Source organism: Colobus angolensis, unplaced genomic scaffold (genome assembly GCF_000951035.1).
Source record: "Colobus angolensis palliatus isolate OR3802 unplaced genomic scaffold, Cang.pa_1.0 Scaffold17, whole genome shotgun sequence".
Classification (NCBI taxonomy): Eukaryota; Metazoa; Chordata; class Mammalia; order Primates; family Cercopithecidae; genus Colobus; species Colobus angolensis.
The window spans coordinates 6,699,823-6,720,816 of NW_012114821.1; the positions used below are offsets into that span (position 1 = coordinate 6,699,823).

At 45.8% G+C, this 20,994-nt stretch overlaps 1 protein-coding gene across 1 annotated transcript in view; it reads left to right on the forward strand.

Moving 5' to 3' along the window:
* The window catches only part of COL22A1 (collagen, type XXII, alpha 1), a 299,536-nt gene extending 285,294 nt beyond the window's left edge, over positions 1 to 14,242 (forward strand). Inside the window, exons 60-65 of the mRNA XM_011938231.1 lie at positions 556 to 600; positions 3,413 to 3,592; positions 5,323 to 5,389; positions 8,015 to 8,197; positions 10,955 to 11,032; positions 13,042 to 14,242. Coding sequence (XP_011793621.1) covers positions 556 to 600; positions 3,413 to 3,592; positions 5,323 to 5,389; positions 8,015 to 8,197; positions 10,955 to 11,032; positions 13,042 to 13,229 — 741 coding nt within the window. The 3' untranslated portion in view covers positions 13,230 to 14,242. The remainder of the gene's footprint in view (positions 1 to 555; positions 601 to 3,412; positions 3,593 to 5,322; positions 5,390 to 8,014; positions 8,198 to 10,954; positions 11,033 to 13,041) is intronic.
* The last annotated feature ends 6,752 nt before the right edge of the window (positions 14,243 to 20,994 follow it).

A 20,994-nucleotide genomic window follows, 5' to 3' on the forward strand; every position in this document is an offset into this window, starting at 1 on the left:
AGGAGGGGGTGGGGTCTGTGGGAACATAGAAGAGGGCCACTTCTCTAAATGCTGGGTGGTCAGGGGGGCTTCCTGAAGAGGAGACCTGCAGGCCAGGTGGGAAGCAGGTGTCTGGACAGAGAGGTGGGGAGCATGCTGCAGGCACAGGGAAGACAAGGAACGGAGACCATGAGATGGCAGAACTGTCTGTCCCTTGCACTAGAGCCATCCAGGGCAGTGACAGCCTGTTGAAGACAACAATTCGTGCAGGGCCTCCTGGGCATGTTAAAGGGAGTGGGGTTTATCCCACAAGAGGTAGGGGAGGAATCTGGAGGGGCCAACCAGGGGCTGGTGCCATCAGTCAAAGGTGGACAGTGCCAGGAGGAAAGGAAAGAAGACGCAGTGTGCCACCTCCACATAAATCAGAGGGTGTAAATCAGAAAGGAGCCCTCGGGGGACCTTATATCTTGAGGATCCCTGGTCCTCAGCATGCAGGACTGTGAACAATATCCAGCGAGCCAAGGACGCCAGTGCAGAGGGCCTGGGGCAATGACGGTCCTTTCTTTCTCCTTGCAGGGGGTCCCTGGGAAGCCTGGAGAGCCTGGATTCAAAGGAGAAAGGGTGAGTGGAGGGCACAGGCACCTGGAACACGCCGAACATGACCTTTGCACAGTGGCCGCGGGATGTGGAGCCTGGCCTTTGTCCAAAGCACTTAGTAAACACCTGCCTGGATCACGCCACCTGTCGTGACTTTGTTCACTTTTTCCTGGATGATCACCAGCCCCACAAAGGGAGGTTCTTTTCCTCCCAGTATTGTTTGTACTTGATGTTATTACTATTTTTTTCCTTTTTTCCTTTCTGGTTATTAGTTTAAGGACTAAAATCATCACAATTAGAGATTCAAAGGCAAGCCTTGGGAGACATTGACAGATTTCTTTCTCCCCATGTGCGAATGCCCGCCGAGATGGGCTTGGCTCCCGAAGTGCCGATTTGCCAGGAGCCAAATTTGTCGCTGGAGGTGACAAGGGAACAGATTTTCCCATAATGAATTGCCTTGGCGTTATACTCAGAAAGCCTTTCTTTACATTTCATTTCTCCAAAAAACAACAGGGGAAAAGACTTCTTTTTTCTTCTTTTTCTCTCTTTTTTTGCTGAGGAGCCTGTGGAAGGCGGACGCGTTCTCACACTCACGACTGCTGCTCCCTTTGAAGGCTTTATGTGTCTCGTTTGCCCACAATCCTGCGTCTGGTCAGCCTCACGCTGTCACACTGTTGCACGACAGGGACACGGACGTCCCAGGCACCCCCAGCCCACCCCCGCTTGTTTTCCATGGTCCTGAAAAGAATTTATCTCGGCTTTCTTCGCAAGTGGGGTGGGTGGGGAGCCGGCTGGCTTCTCCCACAGCCAGAGGAGTGAGAAAAGTGGGGGCAGAGGCTCAGGGATTCTCCCCCCTGGATCTTCCTCCTGTCTCCTTCCCATGACTTTGATTCCTCTATCCCGTGGCTGTTGGTTCCTGAGCGATGGAGCCAGGGACATGAGGGACATGTGGCTGAGAAGGCGTTGACGTTCCTCCCCGCCCCTCCGAGAATGCGACTCAGGCGCCCGTGGGAGCTACTGGCGCAGGATATGGGCTTGAATTTTGGTTGAGAGCCAAGGAACTCAGACCACCAATGGCATCTCTTCTTTAATACCTAATCAATACGTGCAGAGCTTGCCTTTTCCCTGTTAAGTGCTTTCATGGCACATTGCCAGGGAGCCATTAGACTACCCTTTTCTTTGTACTCTGGGAACATTTGAAATATGGGACAAGTACTGTCGCCACAAAGTGATTGTGAGACATTTAATGCATAGAAAATGCTGTGCCACACATGAGATAGGGCCTTGGCATCCAGGTGTACAAATACCAGGACTTTACTAGACCCCTGAATTCAAGATCACTGACAGAGATTGCAACGTCCTGTGAAATGCATCACGCCTGGAAAATTGAAGTGACTTCTTTGGATCTGCTCAATTATTATTTTTGAATTCATTGATTTTGGGTTATTGTTGAAATATTAAAAGCAATACAGGTACATTGTTCAACAGTGAAAATTGCAGGACGAGTGAATGCAATGAAAATTATGTGCTTCTTCCATCTCACCCCTTAGCCCCAACCATCTCCAGGGTCTATCACAGTGCTTTTCCTTTTTATCTTTTCAGAGGGAGTCTGTGCATACGGAATTGTGTGCAGTGTGTGTTATAAATGTGCATTTACCTTGTATTTAACCCCTTCCCCACTCTGAGCATATCATACATTATCTATTGTCTCACTCCTTGCATTTTTCAGTTAAGTGCCTATGTTAGAGATGGTGTGGTGACTGCACCATTTTCCTTTTCTGTGGCTCTGGGTCATGTTGTCAGCCATGCCACACATTTACAGTTACCATCTGGTGTCTCTTCTTTTTCTCCCTGAGCCTCCCTTTCTCTGCTGCATCCCAGCAATGGAGTTCCATTATCTCTGAGGCCATTAATGTGGCTGCCATATTTTCAGACCAACCAATCATTTGAACTTGCTGGTCAAACACACAGTAGCACATAAAGGCAGAGGACTGGACTGCCCTGGGCTTGCCATAGTTACCAAATCATTGGTCTAGCACTTCCAACTCTGGGTCAGCTGTGGGGAGCGTTGGGCCCTAGGCAGTGTTGGAGGCCATTGGATAATCCTCTGTGAACTCCCTAGAGCTGAGAGAAAGGAGAAGGAGATGGCCTGGGAGGGAGACACCTCTGTTGAGAGAGGACCACTGTCTCTCTAGAGAGCAAAACCAGGCCAGAAAGGGGTCAGCAGCTCCACCATCAGTCTCAGTTGCCAGGGCCAGCCTTCTCCAGGCAGCCCGAGGAGTTGCACTCTTGGGATTAAGAATAGGATTGGAATTCCACAATCAACATTCTTATCCTGTTTTCTATAGACTAGCTGTGTGACCATGGGCTGGTGGCTTTCTGTCTCTGGGCCCTGCATGTTTCCTTTTTCTTTTTCCTTTCCTTTTTAAAAAACGGAGTCTCACTCTGTCATGCAGGCTGGAGTGCAGTGGCATGATCATAGCTCACTGCCGTCTCAAACTCCTGGCCTCAAGCGATCTTCCCACCTCGGCCTTCCAAGTAGCTGGGACTATAGGCAATTGCCACTGTGCCTGGCTAGTTTTTTTAAAAATTAGTTTTGCTAATGATGGGGTCACAACATCTTGCCCAGGCTGCCCATGTTTTCATTTGTACAATCAGGATGGTGCATGTGATGAATTCTGGGGCTCTTCTCACCCCAGGCCACACATGGGCCACCCAGGGCCAAGGTCTCCCTTTCAGTGATCTAAAAGGCAGACTGGGGGAACCCTTTTTGCAGCCGCATGGGGTACAGCTTCCAGCCCTGAGACACACGCTAATATGCTTCTTACCTCCTTAGGGAGATCCTGGGATCAAAGGTGACAAAGGACCTCCTGGTGGAAAGGGCCAGCCTGGGGACCCTGGAATCCCAGGCCACAAAGGCCACACAGGCCTGATGGGTCCCCAAGGACCACCTGGGGAGAATGGACCAGCTGGACCCCCAGGGCCTCCAGGCCAGCCGGGATTTCCAGGACTGAGGGTAAGGATGCTGATATGGCTTTGGACTTGGGGCTCCTCAGGGCCTTAGAGGGAGCCAGGGAAGCGTGTGGACTTTAGGGGCTCTAGGCTACAGATCCCAGTCTTCCAGTGACTGAAGGTGTGACCTGGAGCAGGCTACTTTTCCTTTCTGAATCTGCCGTTCCTTGTCTGCAAAAAGGAAAAACAAAATCCTCTTCTGATTTATAATGATCAAGTGAAATAATGTGCCTAGCTTAAGAAATGCTCAAAAATAGTTCCTCTTCTGTTCAACCCTCTTCCTCAGTGGTAATGAATCCTTAAGACTTAATTTCTTGGGCTGTAGAACTCTTCTGCCCAGGACCTTGTGCAAAAGGCAGTTGAGAAGACACCCAGTTCCCAGGGGTCTGAACTTCATCGTGGGATGGTTCACCATCCATTTGGATGCCTGGCTTTGCCACTCTTGTATCTGCCGACCTAGAGTACTCCTGCTTCCCCCTGCATCTCTCTTTTTCCAAAGCTGGGAACAAGGGCTTATTTAGAGTGATTTTTTTTTCTTTCTTTAAACATCCTTTATCCGAGTGGCAGAACTTTCATTTTACACAATCTCGTGACACAGGCATACATGGGCTATAAAAAGATAGACGCAGAGCTCCCCTGGTGGAAGTCCATGTGACTGCCCCTTCCAGCTCGGCAGCCCATATGGTCTCCTGGAGACCCTTGGATTTCTCAGAGCCCAGGTCTGGATGACCTCCATGTCCCTGCCACTTCTGATGCTCTGCAGTTGCGTCAGTTCCTGGTGGCTGTGGTCAGCCTGGGTTTCAGCTGCCCTGAAAGATGCCAGGCAGCCAGAGTCTGTCTCTTGGCCAAGTCAGTGGAGAGGCTGGAGCACTCAGCTGGCTTCCAAAGCCCTCTTGGAGCTTTGCCAAGTTCTGTCAGTCCTGCTGCTATGGGCAGTGATGAGAATTCTGGGACTAATATAAAAGATTCTTGGTCAGAATAAAAGAATAAGGAAATGGAATCTATCTCATGGCAGGTATGGGGCTACAGAGATGAGCACAGTAAGACCCCTGCCCTTGAGGGGCAGACACTGCTCTTGGGCAGTCAGACAGGAAGAGACCAGCTCTGTACAGCTTGAGGACAGCTCCTCTAGGTTCTTCTAAGAATCACATGCCACTGTGTGAGCTTGGAGACGACACTTGCTTCTCTGGTTGGCAAACTCATCAGCTTCTGTGGACCAAGCACCAGGACTTGGTGAGAAAGTTGTTTAGAGCCACAGTGGACCTAAGCAGGGAAAACCAGACCACAGGAACCAGAGTGGCCAAGTAGCCAGGAAGAGGAAATCCACACGAGTTCACATAGAAGGCAGCCTGTGGGCTATGTCCGAAAGGTGGACACAACTTTGGCAGGGAGAGATTAGGGGCCAGTGCTAAGAAGGGAGTATGAGTGGAATTAATGGGCATGGTGGCTTGATCAGGAAGGAAATCCAGTGAATAAGCTGGAAGGGTATGGAAGGAAGGACAGCAGTGGCTCGGAGAGCCCAGAGTCCGCGTTCCTGTGTAAAATGGGATGATGCTGCCTGCATAACAGAAGGGAGGAAGGGATTTGAGACGTGGAAAAGATTGGGTTAGGAACATGTGCTTCCCTGTGTGGGTATATACCACCTACGAATTTCCTGGCTTCCTAAGTCCTCGGGTTCTTAGGTGGCACAAGTTTACTGGGAAGATGAGTGACTCCACCTTCCCTCCCTCCTAGGGGGAGTCTCCATCCATGGAAACCCTGCGTCGGCTTATTCAAGAAGAGCTGGGGAAGCAGCTTGAAAGTGAGTATCTGGACTGTGCTACGGTTTTGCAGAGAAGAGCCCAGGAAGCAGTCCTTTCATTCAGCCTTGAATGCTTTTGCATCCTGGAGTAAGAAAAACACTCGACTGGCAGCTCAAGTGTAGACTATCAGGGTTGAGGAACGCCCTGAAGAATGTCTGACCTTTATCTGACACCTACTTTCTCTAGGACTAGTCCTTCAGCTTTCACTTGATTACCTCTAGTGAAGGAGAGCTCACTATCTACAAAAACAGCTCTGCTATGATCAATCATTTATTCTGTGCATTGAGCCACTTATCTAGTCTGTAAATAATTTTGGTTATTTACTGCTATGAACCTCATGAAACTCACAGTCCAGAGGAGGAAGTAGATAAACAAATAGACAAGATGATTTTAGTAAAGTCAATAAAAGTTCTTGAACTTTATTTTTCACTGCAGGCATTAAAAGAGGACAGATGAACACACCTAAGATAGTTCAGAGGCCAGGGAGTGGATTAATGAAGGAGTCCTGGAGGAGGGGCCATGTGAGCTGCAAGTTGAAAGATGAAATGTAACCCCAGGTCTATGGAACAACATGTGTGAAGGCGCTGAGTGGGGCAGGCAGGCCTAGTGCTTTCAAGGAACTAAAATCCTTTCAGTCCTGTTGCATTGACTCATTGTTATGTCCCCAGGTCTAGCATGTGCCTGTGTGTAGCAGATGCTTAGGGAGGGAGGAAGGTAGGAGGATGGTAGTAATCATGCCAGCGTGTTGGCATTTGCCAAGATCAGGTGAAGTTCTCAGCACTTGCAAGTGTTAACCCAAAGAAGCCTCCAAACAATCTCATGAGGCTCATGTAATTATTGTAAGAATTGTTAGAAGCAGAATTATTAGGGGCTAAGTAACTTAAGGTTGATGAGCTGGGAAGATCTGGCCAGGATTTGTACCCCAGCCTCACTGAAGGTTCTGTGCTCTTCATCACCAAACTGTCTTGAACAACAGCCATTCCCATTCCCTCTGCAATGGGAAGTTAGAGGAGAAGAAAGTCACACAAGATTTTGTTGCAGCGAAGAAGAGAAATCCATAACTACTTTCCAGGCGCACAAGGACAAAAGGGGAGGGCACGTTTATTCACATGATCATGTCTCAGTTATTTTGCACTTCCCATTATGAGATTCTGTGCTGGGAGCAAGGACACAGCTGTAGACAAGACGGCCCTCCTTCCTGTCCTCTTGGAGTGTCCAGGGGAACACGGTCCATTTCCATACAGGAAAAAAAACATGGTCTTTTTCCTGTATGGAAAGGAGGGCAAAGGACTGTTTTCTGGAGCACACATCGAGTGGGTGTTGGGTGGGAGAAGGAGGCAATGAGAGGAGGGAAATAAGGACCAGATTGGTGGGTACCATGGGTAGGTGGTGTTCTGAGGTCTCATGTGTGTAGATCTTTGAGTTCTACCTTCTGAATGTTGGATTCGTCAGTGACAGAAATGGCCTTTGCTTTTGGGGAATCTCTAGCCCAAGAGCAGAGACAAGACCCCTTTCAAATTGGTTTGGATAGAGAATCTGCTGGGCTAAGTCATTTCTTCCAAACAGGCCTTTGAGGGAGGAGCATCCACTCCACTTTAAAGATGACAAAATCAAGGCTCAGAAAAGTTGAGCAGTTTGTCAGGTCGCAGAAGTGGACCACCTGTCCTCCTGCTGCCTTGTGAGAGGAGTAGTAGAAGGGAGGTTCTCTGGGAAGTGATCAACCAGGCAGTCAGAAGAGCCTGACTCTGCCTTGGTTTCCCTATCAAACGCCGGGGGCCTTGGGTAGCCTCCCAGCCTCTGGTCTTGGTCACACTGTCTGCAAAATAGCAGTTTGGGCCTGATTACCTGTGACTGCATGGCAAACTGCCCTTGGTGGCCACCAGATGGGCATATATCCCCTGTCCCATTGAAAGGCTGCCAGACCAGCACTGGACCTCTGGGTCTTTAAATCAGCTCTGTCATATGAACATTTTAGATGTGTAGGATCTCCAATGACCATCGTGTCCCACCCTTTAGCTTATAGATGAGGAATTTGACATTGGAGAGGAAAAGTGACCAACATAGCTTCGTGGAAGCCACTTATCTCCTCCATCCCAGCGTCAGTTTCCCCAACTGACCATTGCAATTGCTACTCCTGCTACTGCTGTCCATGCTACTATGGCTTCCATCGTTCTGCCCCTGGGGTAGCAGCCAGCATCTCCTGAGTGCTTAGCAAGTGCCAGGCACTATTCCACATACATCATCTCACACACTCCATCCTCATTCCAGCCCAGTGGGGTAGGTGCTAGTTCATTGTCTCCATTGCATAGAAAGGGACACCAAGGCTGAGAATGGTCAAGTAGCTTGCTCGAGGCCACCTGGCTGGCCGTGGCTGTCCTGGGATCCCAGCCTAGGCAGACCTGCTCCAGGGTAAGCGATGGTCACTACTGATTAAGTCACCCCATGGCCAGCCACAATCAGAAGGTGCCCATACAAATGCTGCAGATATGCCAAGTGACGTGTCATTGATATTGTTTCCGCAGCTATTACTGGCCCCTTGGTTCTGAGTTGGCAGTGAGTAGCCGTCGTGTCCTATATCCACTATCCATTCTTCATGAAATGCCTCTCTTTTTCCTACTCCACAGCCAAACTCGCCTACCTCCTGGCCCAGATGCCCCCAGCGCACATGAAGGCATCTCAAGGCAGACCCGGGCCCCCAGGGCCCCCTGGAAAAGATGGGCTTCCAGGTCGGGCCGGCCCCATGGGGGAGCCAGGTCGTCCTGGGCAGGGGGGTCTGGAAGGACCCTCTGGACCCATAGGTCCAAAAGGTGAGTGAAGACCTGGAGGAGATGTGCTCCATGTACTTCTGGAAGGTGGAGAAGGAACACGGCTGGGAGGTGGCACTGCATGCATTATTCATGCCACTCCCATTGCCTGTAGCTTGGTAACACCCAGAGTTTTGGCATCATATAATTTTATCATATGCATAAGAGGCTTTCATACTTGACATTTCTACAAAATTATGCTTCTGCTAGGAAGATTGAATCAGTTCCCTCCTACTTTCTTGTTCTCTCTCCATCTCCGCTGCTCAAGTTTCAGGGAGGTAAACAACATGCCTCCTTCCCCTACCGAGTTTAGCACTGAGGAATAAGACATTTAATCTCAATGGAGATTAAATGCCAGCCTTAAAATTGGAACAGAACAGCTGTTAACTGCCCAGGTCTCAAGGCAGTGACTTATCAGGACATCAGAGCTCCAGCCAACAGAAGGTCTCTCTTTCAAAGGGTGGAGGCTGTACGATTTAACTCATCACACAGTGGCAAACAGATCAGAACACTTACTCTCTCTGCAGGAAGACAGATGTGAGAGAGAGAGAGAGAGGAAGGATTACAAAATAAATTTTAAAACATTATTTTTTTTAACAAGTAAAAGTTTTTTTTTTTTTTTTTTTGATTTACTTCAAGTTCTGGGATACATGTGCTGAATGTGAAGGTTTGATACATAGGTATATGTGCCATGGTGGTTTGCTGCACCTATCAAACTGTCACCTAGGTTTAAAGCCCTGCATGCATTAGGTATTTGTCCTAATGCTCTCCCTCTCCTTGACCCCCACCCCACAACAGGCCCCAGTGTGTGATGTTCCCCTCCCCGTGTCCAAGTGTTCTCATTGTTCAGCTCCCGCTTATGAGTGAGAACATGTGGTGTTTGGTTTTCTATTCCTGTGTTAGTTTGCTGAGCATGATGGTTTCCAGCTTCATCCATGTTCCTGCAACGGATATGAACTCAATTCTTTTTAATGGTTTCATAATATTCCATGGTGCCTATGTGCCACATTTTCTTTATCCAGTCTATCATTGATGGGCATTTGGGTTGGTTCCAAGTCTTTGCTATGGTAAATAGTGCTGCAATAAACATACATGTGCATGTGTCTTTATAGTGGAATGATATATAAAAGGTTGTTTAAAAAATATTTTATCTACTGTTTAAAGCTTGCCTGCTTTCAAATAGCTTATACAATTAATAATAATTTTTGAATAAGGCAATTTCAAATAAAGATAAAAGACAGGAGACCAGCCCATAATTCACTCCTGTCCGATTAGGAGTAAGCGTGGGGCAGGGAAAAGAGCATGTGGTGTCATTTTAGCTGCTCTGGAGTGACTTGTTGGAGATAGGGAGACGGATGCCTCTAACATTGTCCTCTTTTGATCTCCCATTTTCTTACTAATTCTTTTTTTTTTTTTTTTTTTTTGGAGACGGAGTCTAGCTCTGTCGCCCATGCTGGAGTGCAGTGGCGCGATCTCGGCTCACTGCAAGCTCCGCCTCCCAGGTTTACGCCATTCTCCTGCCTCAGCCTCCCGAGTAGCTGGGACTACAGGCGCCCGCCATCTCGCCTGGCTAGTTTTTTGTATTTTTTTTAGTAGAGACGGGGTTTCACCATGTAGCTCAGGATGGTCTCGATCTCCTGACCTCGTGATCCACCCGTCTCGGCCTGCGTATCCATTTCCTATGATGCTTCTCCTACTTGAAAGGCTTTTTGTTAAATTTGTATATTCTAGTCCTACTCATATGATTTCATAAAACAAAATATATAAAATAAATGTCAACAAGAAAGCATAAAGCACAGAGAACATCAGATTGTGGCAGAATACTGACCAAACATAATTATTATAACAATAACAATGAATGGTCTGAAGTCCCTGTGAACCAGCAGAATTTCAACTGGGGTTACAAAAGAAAATATATTACATGCAGCAGATATTCTGGAAACAATATGGCAAAACAAGTGATTGATTTAAAAAACAAGGGTGAGAGACAGTTTACTCCCATCTCCACCATCTTCATTCAAATATGATCTCAAGTGTCCTCCCCAGGGGAACTGGATCACTCTGTCTCCTCTGCATGTGTGGAGTGTTTTTTAAAATTCCTACGATGGTACTTATCGCACATTCTGTTTCATACTAGAATGTTCTTCGTGCCCTATTTTATTTCTCTTATTAAATTTCAAGCTTCTTGAGAGTAGAGCTGTGTCTTACTTATCACTGCACATGCCCATGTGAGTGCTGAATTTGTTTATATATCATCCAGTTTCTTCCTGATAAAGGTTCAGGTACAATGCTTGGAAGCATAGACATATAAGAGGGGATGCATGCAGACTTCTGTGTGTATGGCATATGAGAGAGAGTGTGTAGGTGTGTACATTTGTCTGAATGAGTCAGTATGTGTATATGAGTGTATGTATACAGTTGTCAATATGGTTTGAATATATATATGTATGGAATTGGGTAGATGTGTGCTTGAGCAAATGTTCATATGTAAATATTCGTTTAGGAGGGAGTGTTTGTTTATTTTGGTGATTCCATGTGCGTATTTCTGAATGTGAGTGTGTGCTGGAGTGTGTGTGTGTGAATGAGTATGTGAATGGGAATTGGGGGTACTGTGCAGCGTGAGTTTGTGTACATAGGGTTGTTTAGACTGGAACACCGCAGCAGCCCAGTGTTGCACCTGGACATCCCGCAACATGGGATGCCCAGTTTCTGTCGTCCCCGGGGGTCTCCACCATCAAAAGTGCATGTTTTTCTTCCCAGGTGAGCGAGGAGCCAAAGGTGACCCAGGTGTACCTGGAGTTGGCCTCCGAGGCGAGATGGGAACCCCTGGCATCCCAGGTATGACTCATTCTGGAGGCTCAGGGGTAGGGTATGAGCTACCTGGAGACCCAGCACTCCTGCCTGTGGCCCCCCAGGACTCAGCAGTGAGTGGAGAGGAGGGGTTAGGCTCTACAGATGAGAAGGAGACAGAGATCACTTACTTAGTCTCATTAAATATTTCTAAACTACGACCTTCTTGACTTACTAAGAAAACTATAGTGTATTCTATGAATTGTTGAAGTGTGTCCCATGAATTTAAAATTTCATGAAATGGTCCCGGAGAAAACAAAACAAAACAAAACAAAAACTGACTTGGGCTAAATCTGGAATTGCTGGGGACTGTGTTTCTCTTTCAGACATTTCTGGTGCACATTCACTATCGTAAGTGCTAAGGACTCACATTTTAAAATGTGTCTATTTTGTTTAACCTAGCACTTTCGAAATTCACTTGAAAGAGGAGTCCTTTTTCTTTCACTGTGCAGTTGTTAATATCCCTTTAGCACTTCTCAGAATATGTTTTGGGAAATGCTCACCCAGTGGTAGGTTGGTTAGCTGTCCCAGGGCTGAGGACGTTTCTGGGACCTGGGAATTTCAGCTTTAAAACCAAGACATGACTTGAGAAAACTGGGACAAGTTGGTCATGCTACCCAGTGGCCATGTTGGAAGATCTCTACAATGCAGCAATAATCACGTTCCAAAATGAGGTGTGTAGGTAGAAGGTAGAAGAAATTTGACTGTTGAGGCTTCTATTTTTTATTTAACTTTAATTTATATGTTTGCCTGAGGTCATATCTGAATGTTGATCTTATAGAGAATTTCAATTTTAGTATTTATACCTTCATGATTTTCCAAATTTTCTAAAGTGGATATTTATTATTATTTTCCTTAGAGAAGATAATTAGAAATACATTATAAATATTTATTTTTATGGCTTATATTTTCAAATAGCTTATAATATTAAGAGTAACATTGAAAACCAGGCAATTTCAAATCAAGAGTAAATGGCCGAACAGAAACCTTTGAAAAGGAGAAAGTAACTGTACCAATGTGGAAGTGAGATAATTATCACATTTCAGTGGCTCTTAGCCCAAGGAGTGAATAACACTGAGGCCTCCAAACTTGATCTAGGCAAGGTTATAGATTAAATAGCTATTACCAAAGCATTAATAGAATTAAAGAAATATCTACTGATCTTTTTAAGTGAAAAGTTTACTTTGTGTTTATTTTATATGAGATTTTCTGATAAGATGATTACTAAGACTTAAGAAGGGATGTCACTACTAGGGTTAAACGCAAGACTCAGCACTGACCTTCCAAGTTGCCAAAGCTAAGAAGAAAGATAGGTTGATTATATATGATGTTATGATGCTTACTAAGTGAAGGGATAGAAGTTTGTCTATAGGCAGTATTTTCTGGGTCTCAATTTTGGACTATTTTAAGTGTCACTTACTTGCATCCTAGATGTTGTCTTTGGCCATGATTTTGCAGAATAGCTTAATGTAATCCAAATAAGTGGTTCAAATTTAATGTGTAGATAAAGCTGAGAAAATAGAGATTTGGAACAAGTTGGATGTTGTGTAATGGAATGTCACCAGGTGTCTCTAAGGTCATGTGAATTGGGGCTAAGGGTTAATGATTAGGACTTGGTGTCTACTCTCCATTCAGACACGTTCCCTAGACCCATGTAAGAACCCAGAAGGCCAGGTCTCTCATCTGACTCTTCAGTGGAGAACATATACCCTACCTGGTCTCAATCTACCCTTGTTTCTTTCTCTCCAGTGGTGCCTGGATTACTATCCCAGGTCCAATAGTTAAAGCAACCCCTTCTTCTGCATATTGAGGTGCTCCTGCCACTTTGTGTTTATGTGGACCACTCTAGTTGCTCAGAGCTCCCAGACCTTGGGGATGTTCCATCTGAGGACATTTCAGGTCCTGAGTTCATAGTGAATGGAAGCTGTGAGGTCAGGGCCCATGCCCTCCCAGAAGGATCTTGAACCACCTTCTGTTTCTTTTGCTCCTTGGGCCAGGTCAACCTGGGGAACCTGGCTATGCTAAAGATGGACTTCCTGGGATCCCTGGCCCTCAAGGGGAGACAGGACCAGCTGGACATCCTGGCCCCCCAGGACCCCCTGGTCCCCCAGGCCAGTGTGACCCTTCCCAGTGTGCCTACTTCGCCAGCCTTGCTGCCCGGCCAGGTAATGTGAAGGGCCCCTAGAGGACTCTGGAAAGCCAGAAGACTGCAGTGGATTTCTGAAACTTGAACTCGGAGCCCAGTGGGAAGCCAGAGGTCTTGAAAGACTTCAGCCATGTGTTCCTTTTTTTTCTTTCTTTTATTGTTTGCTTTTTGTTTTATTTTCTTGAGAGACCTCAAAATTATTAAATCCAACAGATGCTGCCGGTCGGTCAGATGATTATTAATATTATTCTTGTTGCTAATTATTATTATTATTTCATATGCTGATGCTTTTGAGTTCTTTCCCACTCCTTTGAAGTTGGGAAAACTTGATTCGTGGGGCAGGAGATCGTTTCTTCATTCTTCTGACAGCCCCCATCTGATGTGTAACTGCCCATTTTAAGGAAACTCTTGGTGCTACAAAACCCTGACCAGACACTTGACAAATTTACCTCTTTCTTCAGAAGAAAAACTTTAAGAAAATGAGTCAATGGGCTTCATTCTCAGTCGTGTCCAGAGATCACCCGGGGAGAAATAATACAAACACTACCACTGTCCAAAGAGGGAAAAGAAGCAGGAAGAGAAAGAATTTGCAACCATGAGGAATATTCCCACCTCCCGACAGGACATGCATTTGGAGAACACAGAATCAGCTCTCAGGGTGCACTCCAGCCACCTCAGTGCTCCAAGCTCACAGAAATGAAATAATGTCTGTGGTTGGCAATGGCTTTGTGGGATCATATGTCTTGGCCAAAGATGGGAAAACCCATGTTGAAGAGGCAGCCCTTGAGAGTTGATTTGTCTTCTAAACTGTGGGTAAGGCCCCTTCAAATTCCTCTTGTTGGTTTCAATTATATTAATTATAAAACAAGTGGATGTGGTGACCATCCACTTGTGTTCCCTAATGGTGGGCAGTTGGCCAGAGCACTGAGCAGAGCTGGGAAATTTGTATCTCCTGGGCTCTGTCTCTGAAATAAATGGCATCAAGTGCATGTGTGTATGTGACATGCCCTGCGCGAACAGGTGCTCAATAAATCCAAGTTTGCTTCTCCTGAGTTCCTCTTGATTGATTTCTTATATTCAGTGTCCACCTGAATGTGAACTCCTCAAGCACTGGGATGTATCCTTTCCTTCCGAGAACCGTAGCACAGAGTCCACACATTCAGCCCACCTGGTGAACGAACAAGGGAGTGAATGTGTGTGCCTGACTGAGCTAGTCCAGGGCCGTTCGTTAGCCTGTCCTTCATATGGAAGCAGACATTTAGATGTGCACATTTATGCAGGATCACAGTGAGGAGGGAGTGAAGCAAGTCAGAAAGTTTTAGCAGAACCTGTCCTGTTAAACTGCATCTAGAGGCCGAGTGATTCACCAGTGGTCTAAGAGATGTACTCTTCCTGCATTTGTTCTTGACTGACAGATTGACTGACTGATTGATCGATCCATTGATCAATTCATCCATCCATTCAATTATCCATTCACCCAAGCTGTTAGCCACTTACAGACTAATGCAGCAGATGTTGATCAAGAACTTCCTTTTTGTGATTCCCTGTTCCGGATGCCTCTAATTGATTTAGAAACCAGGAACATAAACATTTCAAGAAGTTTGATGTTTCCATGGGTAGAGAAGTATTATTGCAGTGATTTAAAAGTGAAATCTGATACCCGTTCCTTGTGTTCCGTCAGCTGGTGATTCTGGGGCTAGATGGGTGTCAGGGGTCCAAAAGAAGCCATTCCGGTCAGTGCAGAATAAAACAGTCTCCCTCTCAGTCTTTTTCACATTTACCATCTCAGTTGGTTCTCGCAACCATTAAAGATGCAGGGGTGTTACTTTAATACCCTTTTTCATTTGAAGAAACTATCCCAGGGACCTTGGAAATACTCTCATCCAGTGACTTTTAACATTTTTTGACCATAACCCACAGGAAAAGGTGTAATTTCTTAGTGATCAGTACATGCATACATATATAAAGCAAGGGTTTTGAAATAAAGTATCTACCTGATCAAGCACAATGCCCTCAAACATTTACTATTCTATTTCATTTTTATTGTTGTTTTATGAGATAGACTAAGTTTTAGAGCAGTTTTAGATTCACAGCAAAATTAAGAGGAAGGTACAGATTTCCATGTGCTCCCTGCACCCCCCACCCGCCACCCACCCACACACACACACACACAGCCTCTACCACCCACCCACCTTTCAAATCCCACACCCTAGCGGTACGTTTGTTACAGTTGATGAGTCTACACTGACACATCACTATCGCCCAACAGCCATAGTTGACATGAGGGTTCACTCTTGCTGTTGCACAGTCTATGGGTTTGGATGAATGGATACTGTAATGCCATTATCCACCATTATAGGATCATACAGAAGAGTTTCACTGCCCCAAAAAGTCTCTGTGCTCTGCCTCTTCATACTCCTCTTCTCCCCTAACCTCTGGAAACTGCTGATTTTTTTAAATTGTCTCCATAGTTTTGTCATTTCCAAAATGTCACCTAGTTGGTGTCATACAGCCTTTTCAATTTACCTTCTTTCACTTAGTGTTTTGCATTTAGGTTCCTCTATGGCTTTTCTTGGCTTAATAGCCCTTTTTTTTTTAAGTGCTGAATAATATCCCATTGCCTGGAAGTTTCAGGATTTATCCATTTACCTACTGAAGGGCATCTTGGTTGCTTCCAAGTTTTGGCAGTTATGAATAAAGCTGCTATAAACATATCTGTGCAGGTTTTTGTGTGGATGTAATTGTTCAACTCCTTTGGGTAAATACCAAGAAGCACAATTGCTAGATCGCATGGTAAGAGCAGGTTTAGTTTTGTAAGAAACTGCCAAATCGGTCTTCCAAATAGCTGCATCCTTTTCCATTTCCATCAGCGGTGAGTTTCTGTTGCTCCACCTTCTGACCTGCATTTTGTGCTATTAGTGTTTGGGATTTTGATCATTCTAATAGGTGCATAGTGGTATCTCATTGTTGCTTCCATTAGCAATCCCCTAATAGCATGATATCCAGCATATTTTCATATGCTTATTTCCCACTTGAATATCTTCTTTGGTGAAGTTTATGTTCAGATATTTTGCCCATTTTAAAAAATTATCTGATTTTTATTTTTGAGTCTCAAGAGTTTTCTGTATATTTTGGACGACAGTTCTTTGTCAGAAACCTGGCAGTCACAGGCCTGAGGTTCCCAATTACTGGTACTCAGTTCACATTCACAGGCAGAGGTGTTCATCTGCCAGGTGGGACGAGAAGTCAGCAGTATGAGCTGGACAGAAAACCAGCCCCAATGTGTTGCACTGGAAGGATGGCCTTTCATTCTGAGACTGAAATCTCTCGAATTTTTCTAGTTTAAAATGATTCATACTGTGAGAAATAATAGTGAGAAGGGAATGTGGGGTGTGTGTGTGTGTGTGTGTGTGTGTGTAGGGTAATGTTTACTTCTTTTTTATATCCTTACTTGACAAAATAAAGATCTGGCTTACCTACCTTATATAGTTCCCAATAATTATTCTTTTGTAAGTACCAGTTCATAATTCCCACACCTGGGAATATCTGGTGTCATCCGAATCCTTATTTTTCTCCCACAAATGGGAAAAACAAGGCTCAGAAACAAAGAGTGATTTTCCCAAAATTCTAAGTGTGGAGCCCAGTATTTGGATACAAGGGTTCGTACCACTTCTCTGGTGATTCTCTTGATATGCTGATGGTAAAAATTCATAGGGGAACTTTATTTCTAACAGTATAGATTCTAGGGAACTGCTCCAGAGTCACTGGATTGGGGTCTCTGGGAGATGGTATGGAATAATCAGTGTTTGAAGTCTCCCCAGCAGATGTTAGAGATCTGTGCCCTCCCCACACTTCCTTTGCTGTCTCCCTTCCAACCTAAGCACCATGGAGGCCTCTTGCTGCTCAGTTCCTCAGAGTCCCATATATTTCAACCCAAACCTGGGGCTCAGAGTTTAGGTAAACCCAGAACAAGACTCAGATGTCCCCACAGATTTTAAGATCTTCGAAGATGAGATGCTTCATCCTCACTGCTGTGAGCTTGAAAAGATGCTTTCCTGGGTTGGGAAGAGACAGATAATTCACTCAAGTAGCCCAAGGAGTTGGGCTCAAACCTGGAGTGACCAGCACTTTCTAGCCAGCCCTTCCTACTTACTTTCTGCCAACTGCTACAGCCTGAGGGTCTATCTCTGCAAACCCCTTCTTTCTTAGAACGCCATGGGGAAGGTGCAGAAAGAGTTGATTCTGTGTTTTGGAGAAACTCAGCACCTGGTTCAGTAGATGCTCAATAAATACACAGCAGATTTCAATAAATAATGGATGACACTGGGGGTTTCCCAAAGACCTCCGGGGTGTGTTTTGGGATGCCTGGGCCCACATGGGCTTTCTCCCATATGGGGTTGGTCATACAAGCTCACTCCTCTTCCAGCTGGAAGAAGGGGAATGAGTAGAATCCTGTCATATTGGCCTTGGCTCAGGGACCACTTTGCCTTCTGCGCAGTGCACCTGCATGCTTTCTTGTTGGGGGCAGGCTGGAGACCTTTTGATCAGCAGCCCTGGCTTCTGTGGGCTGGGACTTGGAAGAACTTCCCCAGCTTGAGTGCAGCCAGGCTGCAGTGCTGGGTGACCCCATTCATTTGTTGATTAGCCTCTCTCTGGTCCCTAAGAACTGCCCAGCTGCTTGGCTTTAATGTTGCAGCCCATCCCCTTGCTGCCCAATGTACTCCAGCTGCTCGAAACTGGAGACATCAAAGGAATAACCAAGTAACCTCAGTTTCCTCCTCCATTAAATAAAATCGACAACATTAGTTCACAGGATTTGGGTGAGGGTTAAATTTTTTAAAACTAGGGCAAACTAAACCATCCTTTACAAGAGTCTGTTTGCCATCCTTTAGAACACTTGAGTCAACCTTGCTCATTTGTTCACTTTAATTCAAGGAGAGGAGCTCTTTTTAAACCAGTGGGTGCTTACCTATTTTTCAAAGCATGTTCCCTCAAGCTTTATCATTTATTCCTTGCAACACAACTGTGACGGGCCAGGCGTAGATCTTTGCCCCTCCATTCATTAGGAAACTGTGTCAGAGGGGTGAGGCAATATGCCCAAAGTCATGCACAAAACTCCTGTCTCCCACTTCCTGGAGAATGCCCCACCTCCCTGCTCTGTGACACATGACACAGAAGCATGCTCTGAGCCAGCAGACAGCAGCCTCACTCTGGGTCGCCTTTGCCTGTGTCCCTCCTGGACTCTCCTGGTGAGGTGAAGAGAGCTGACTCCAAACCTGTGTTTTTTAGAAATGTTCTCCAGGGCAAAGGAGAAGCTGTTTGTTAAATCATTAAAAGGAGGGAGGGTGTATTTCTGGCTGCACCTTTGACGTGGTTGGGGAGATACTATTTTAGGGGAATCATTTTTTTTTCTCTTCCTTTTCTTTTCTTACCAATTGTGAACATTTGTCTTCAGGTTGCTTTGGTGGTGCTATTTTGTGAAGCCAGGGTTATGAGGGTAGTGTATGTGGTTGAAGATAGTGGGCTCTCTGTGAAGCTGGCCTGAACGTTCATTTGGGAAGATGAGGTAATGTGGGGTAAGCGATGTTCTCCAGATACTTGAGGCCTGAAAAGGTGCATACAATGAAGTAATACCAGATACAGACATTTCCAGACCAACTAATTCCCCATTTCTTTTTTTTTTTAATTATTATACTTTAAGTTCTATGGTACATGTGCACAACATGCAGGTTTGTTACATATGTATACATGTGCCATGTTGGTGTGCTGCACCCATTAACTCGTCATTTACATTAGGTATTTCTCTTAATGCTATCCCTCCCCCTTCCCCCCATCCTATGACGGGCACTGGTGCGTGATGTTCCCTGGCCTGTGTCCAAGTGTTCCCATTGCTCAATTCCCACCTGTGAGTGAGAACATGTGGTGTTTGTTTTTCTGTCCTTGCGATAGTTTGCTCAGAATGGTGGTTTCCAGCTTCATCCATGTCCCTACAAAGGACATGAACTCATCCTTTTTTATGGCTACATAGTATGCCATGGTGTATATGTGCCACATTTTCTTAATCCAGTCTGTCATTGATGGACATTTGGGTTGGTTCCAAGTCTTTGCTATTAGTGCCGCAATAAACATATGTGTGCATGTGTCTTTATAGTAGCATGATTTATAATCCTTTGGGTATATACCCAGTAATATGATTGCTGGATCAAATGATATTTCTAGTTAGATCCTTGAGGAATCGCCATACTGTCTTCCACAATGGTTGAACTAATTTACACTCCCACTAACAGTGTAAACGTGTCCTAATTCTCCATTTCTACAAGCATTGTTCCTAAGGTGTTCTTGGTTATTGTCTTCACTACTTACAATCCTGATGTGTGGGAAGGAAGGAGTGAGAATGAGGAAGGCTAGCCTTGTTCTGAGAGGCGTGCTTGGCTAAGAGGCCCCACACTGACAACTTGACCTTTGGCGGCATAGTTAGCCAGGATCCTTTGTGTGCGGCAGGACTAGCTGTTGCCATGGAGACATTTGTGCGGTTGTCTGGCCTGGTCTCACTTTGGTTCCCTTCTGGAATGCCCCCTATCATCAGTGAAGAATAGAGAAGTTGACAGGGATGACGGAGCTCCCTGCCACTCAGAGCGGGGCTATCCTCCATGGTCAGAGTGGATGGGGCATAGTGGGCAAATGACAGTCCTTCACTCTGAGCAAACATGGGCCAGGTGCTGGGGATACCACGGTGAACAGGATACAGGTCCATTCTTAAGGAGCTCACAGTCTAGGAGACTGGTCTATAATTAACTCCCAAAGAGTGTTTCTGGGCAACATGTACACACATGGAACAGAATCTGGCAATTGAATTTGATTAGAGCTATAAATAAAATGTATAGGTATTATAGAAGACTCCACAGTAGAAATGAAGATACTATCGTCTGCCAGTGAGTGTGCCCGTTGAGTGCTTGGAGCCTCACACACTGTCTCTCACCACAGTCCTGGGGAGCAGGTGTTTTTAGCCCCATCTTTACAGGGAAGGATGTAGCAGCAAGGCAGAAGAAGGGCCGCCCCCAGGCTTCACAGCAGCAAGGCCAAATCCTGCTATGAAATATGAAGTCTCTGAGGCTTGGCCTCTCCCACCCAACCACTCCACACACTGGATGTAGGGTGAGGCTGAACTGCATTTGGGACCTCTGCTTGTCTTATTCCGGAAACATGGAGCTCTTCCTTCTGTGAGACTCCACCTTGGGGACCCTTCGGTTCTGTTTTTCAGAATCTTGTTTTCAGGGCATAAGAGTTGCCTGAGTTTCACGGGAACCTGTTTGAGATGTTCCTTTGAGGACATGCAGGAGGCCTGCAGAAGGCAAAATGCGCCCCCTCTCAGAAGCAATACATTTAAGGAATTTGATCCCATAGAAGGAATCAGGACACACAAACCCACTCAACCCCCCACCTGCCACAGCACAGTGAAGGGTTCTCATGTCTACATTGGAGAATGCTGGGTGGACTCAACCCATGGCACACAAAGAACTGTGATATTAGTCTTGAAAAACGAACGTTAGATGCCTCACAGCTGAATTTGGACACCTGAAGGGAGAGTCCAAGAAAGGAGGGGATGAGTAGAGTTGGGAGATGGTGGTTCTCAGGCTGGCGTTCATGAAAACATTTGGTCAGAAAGGCCCAGAGACAGTGGGCACAGCCACGAAGGACCTGAGCCCCCTCCACCAGAGGAATTCAAGTAGAGAATATTCCAGGCACAGCAGGGGCTCAGGACACACCCTTAAATGGGGTCAGCCTAGGGAAACTGTGCTAGCTG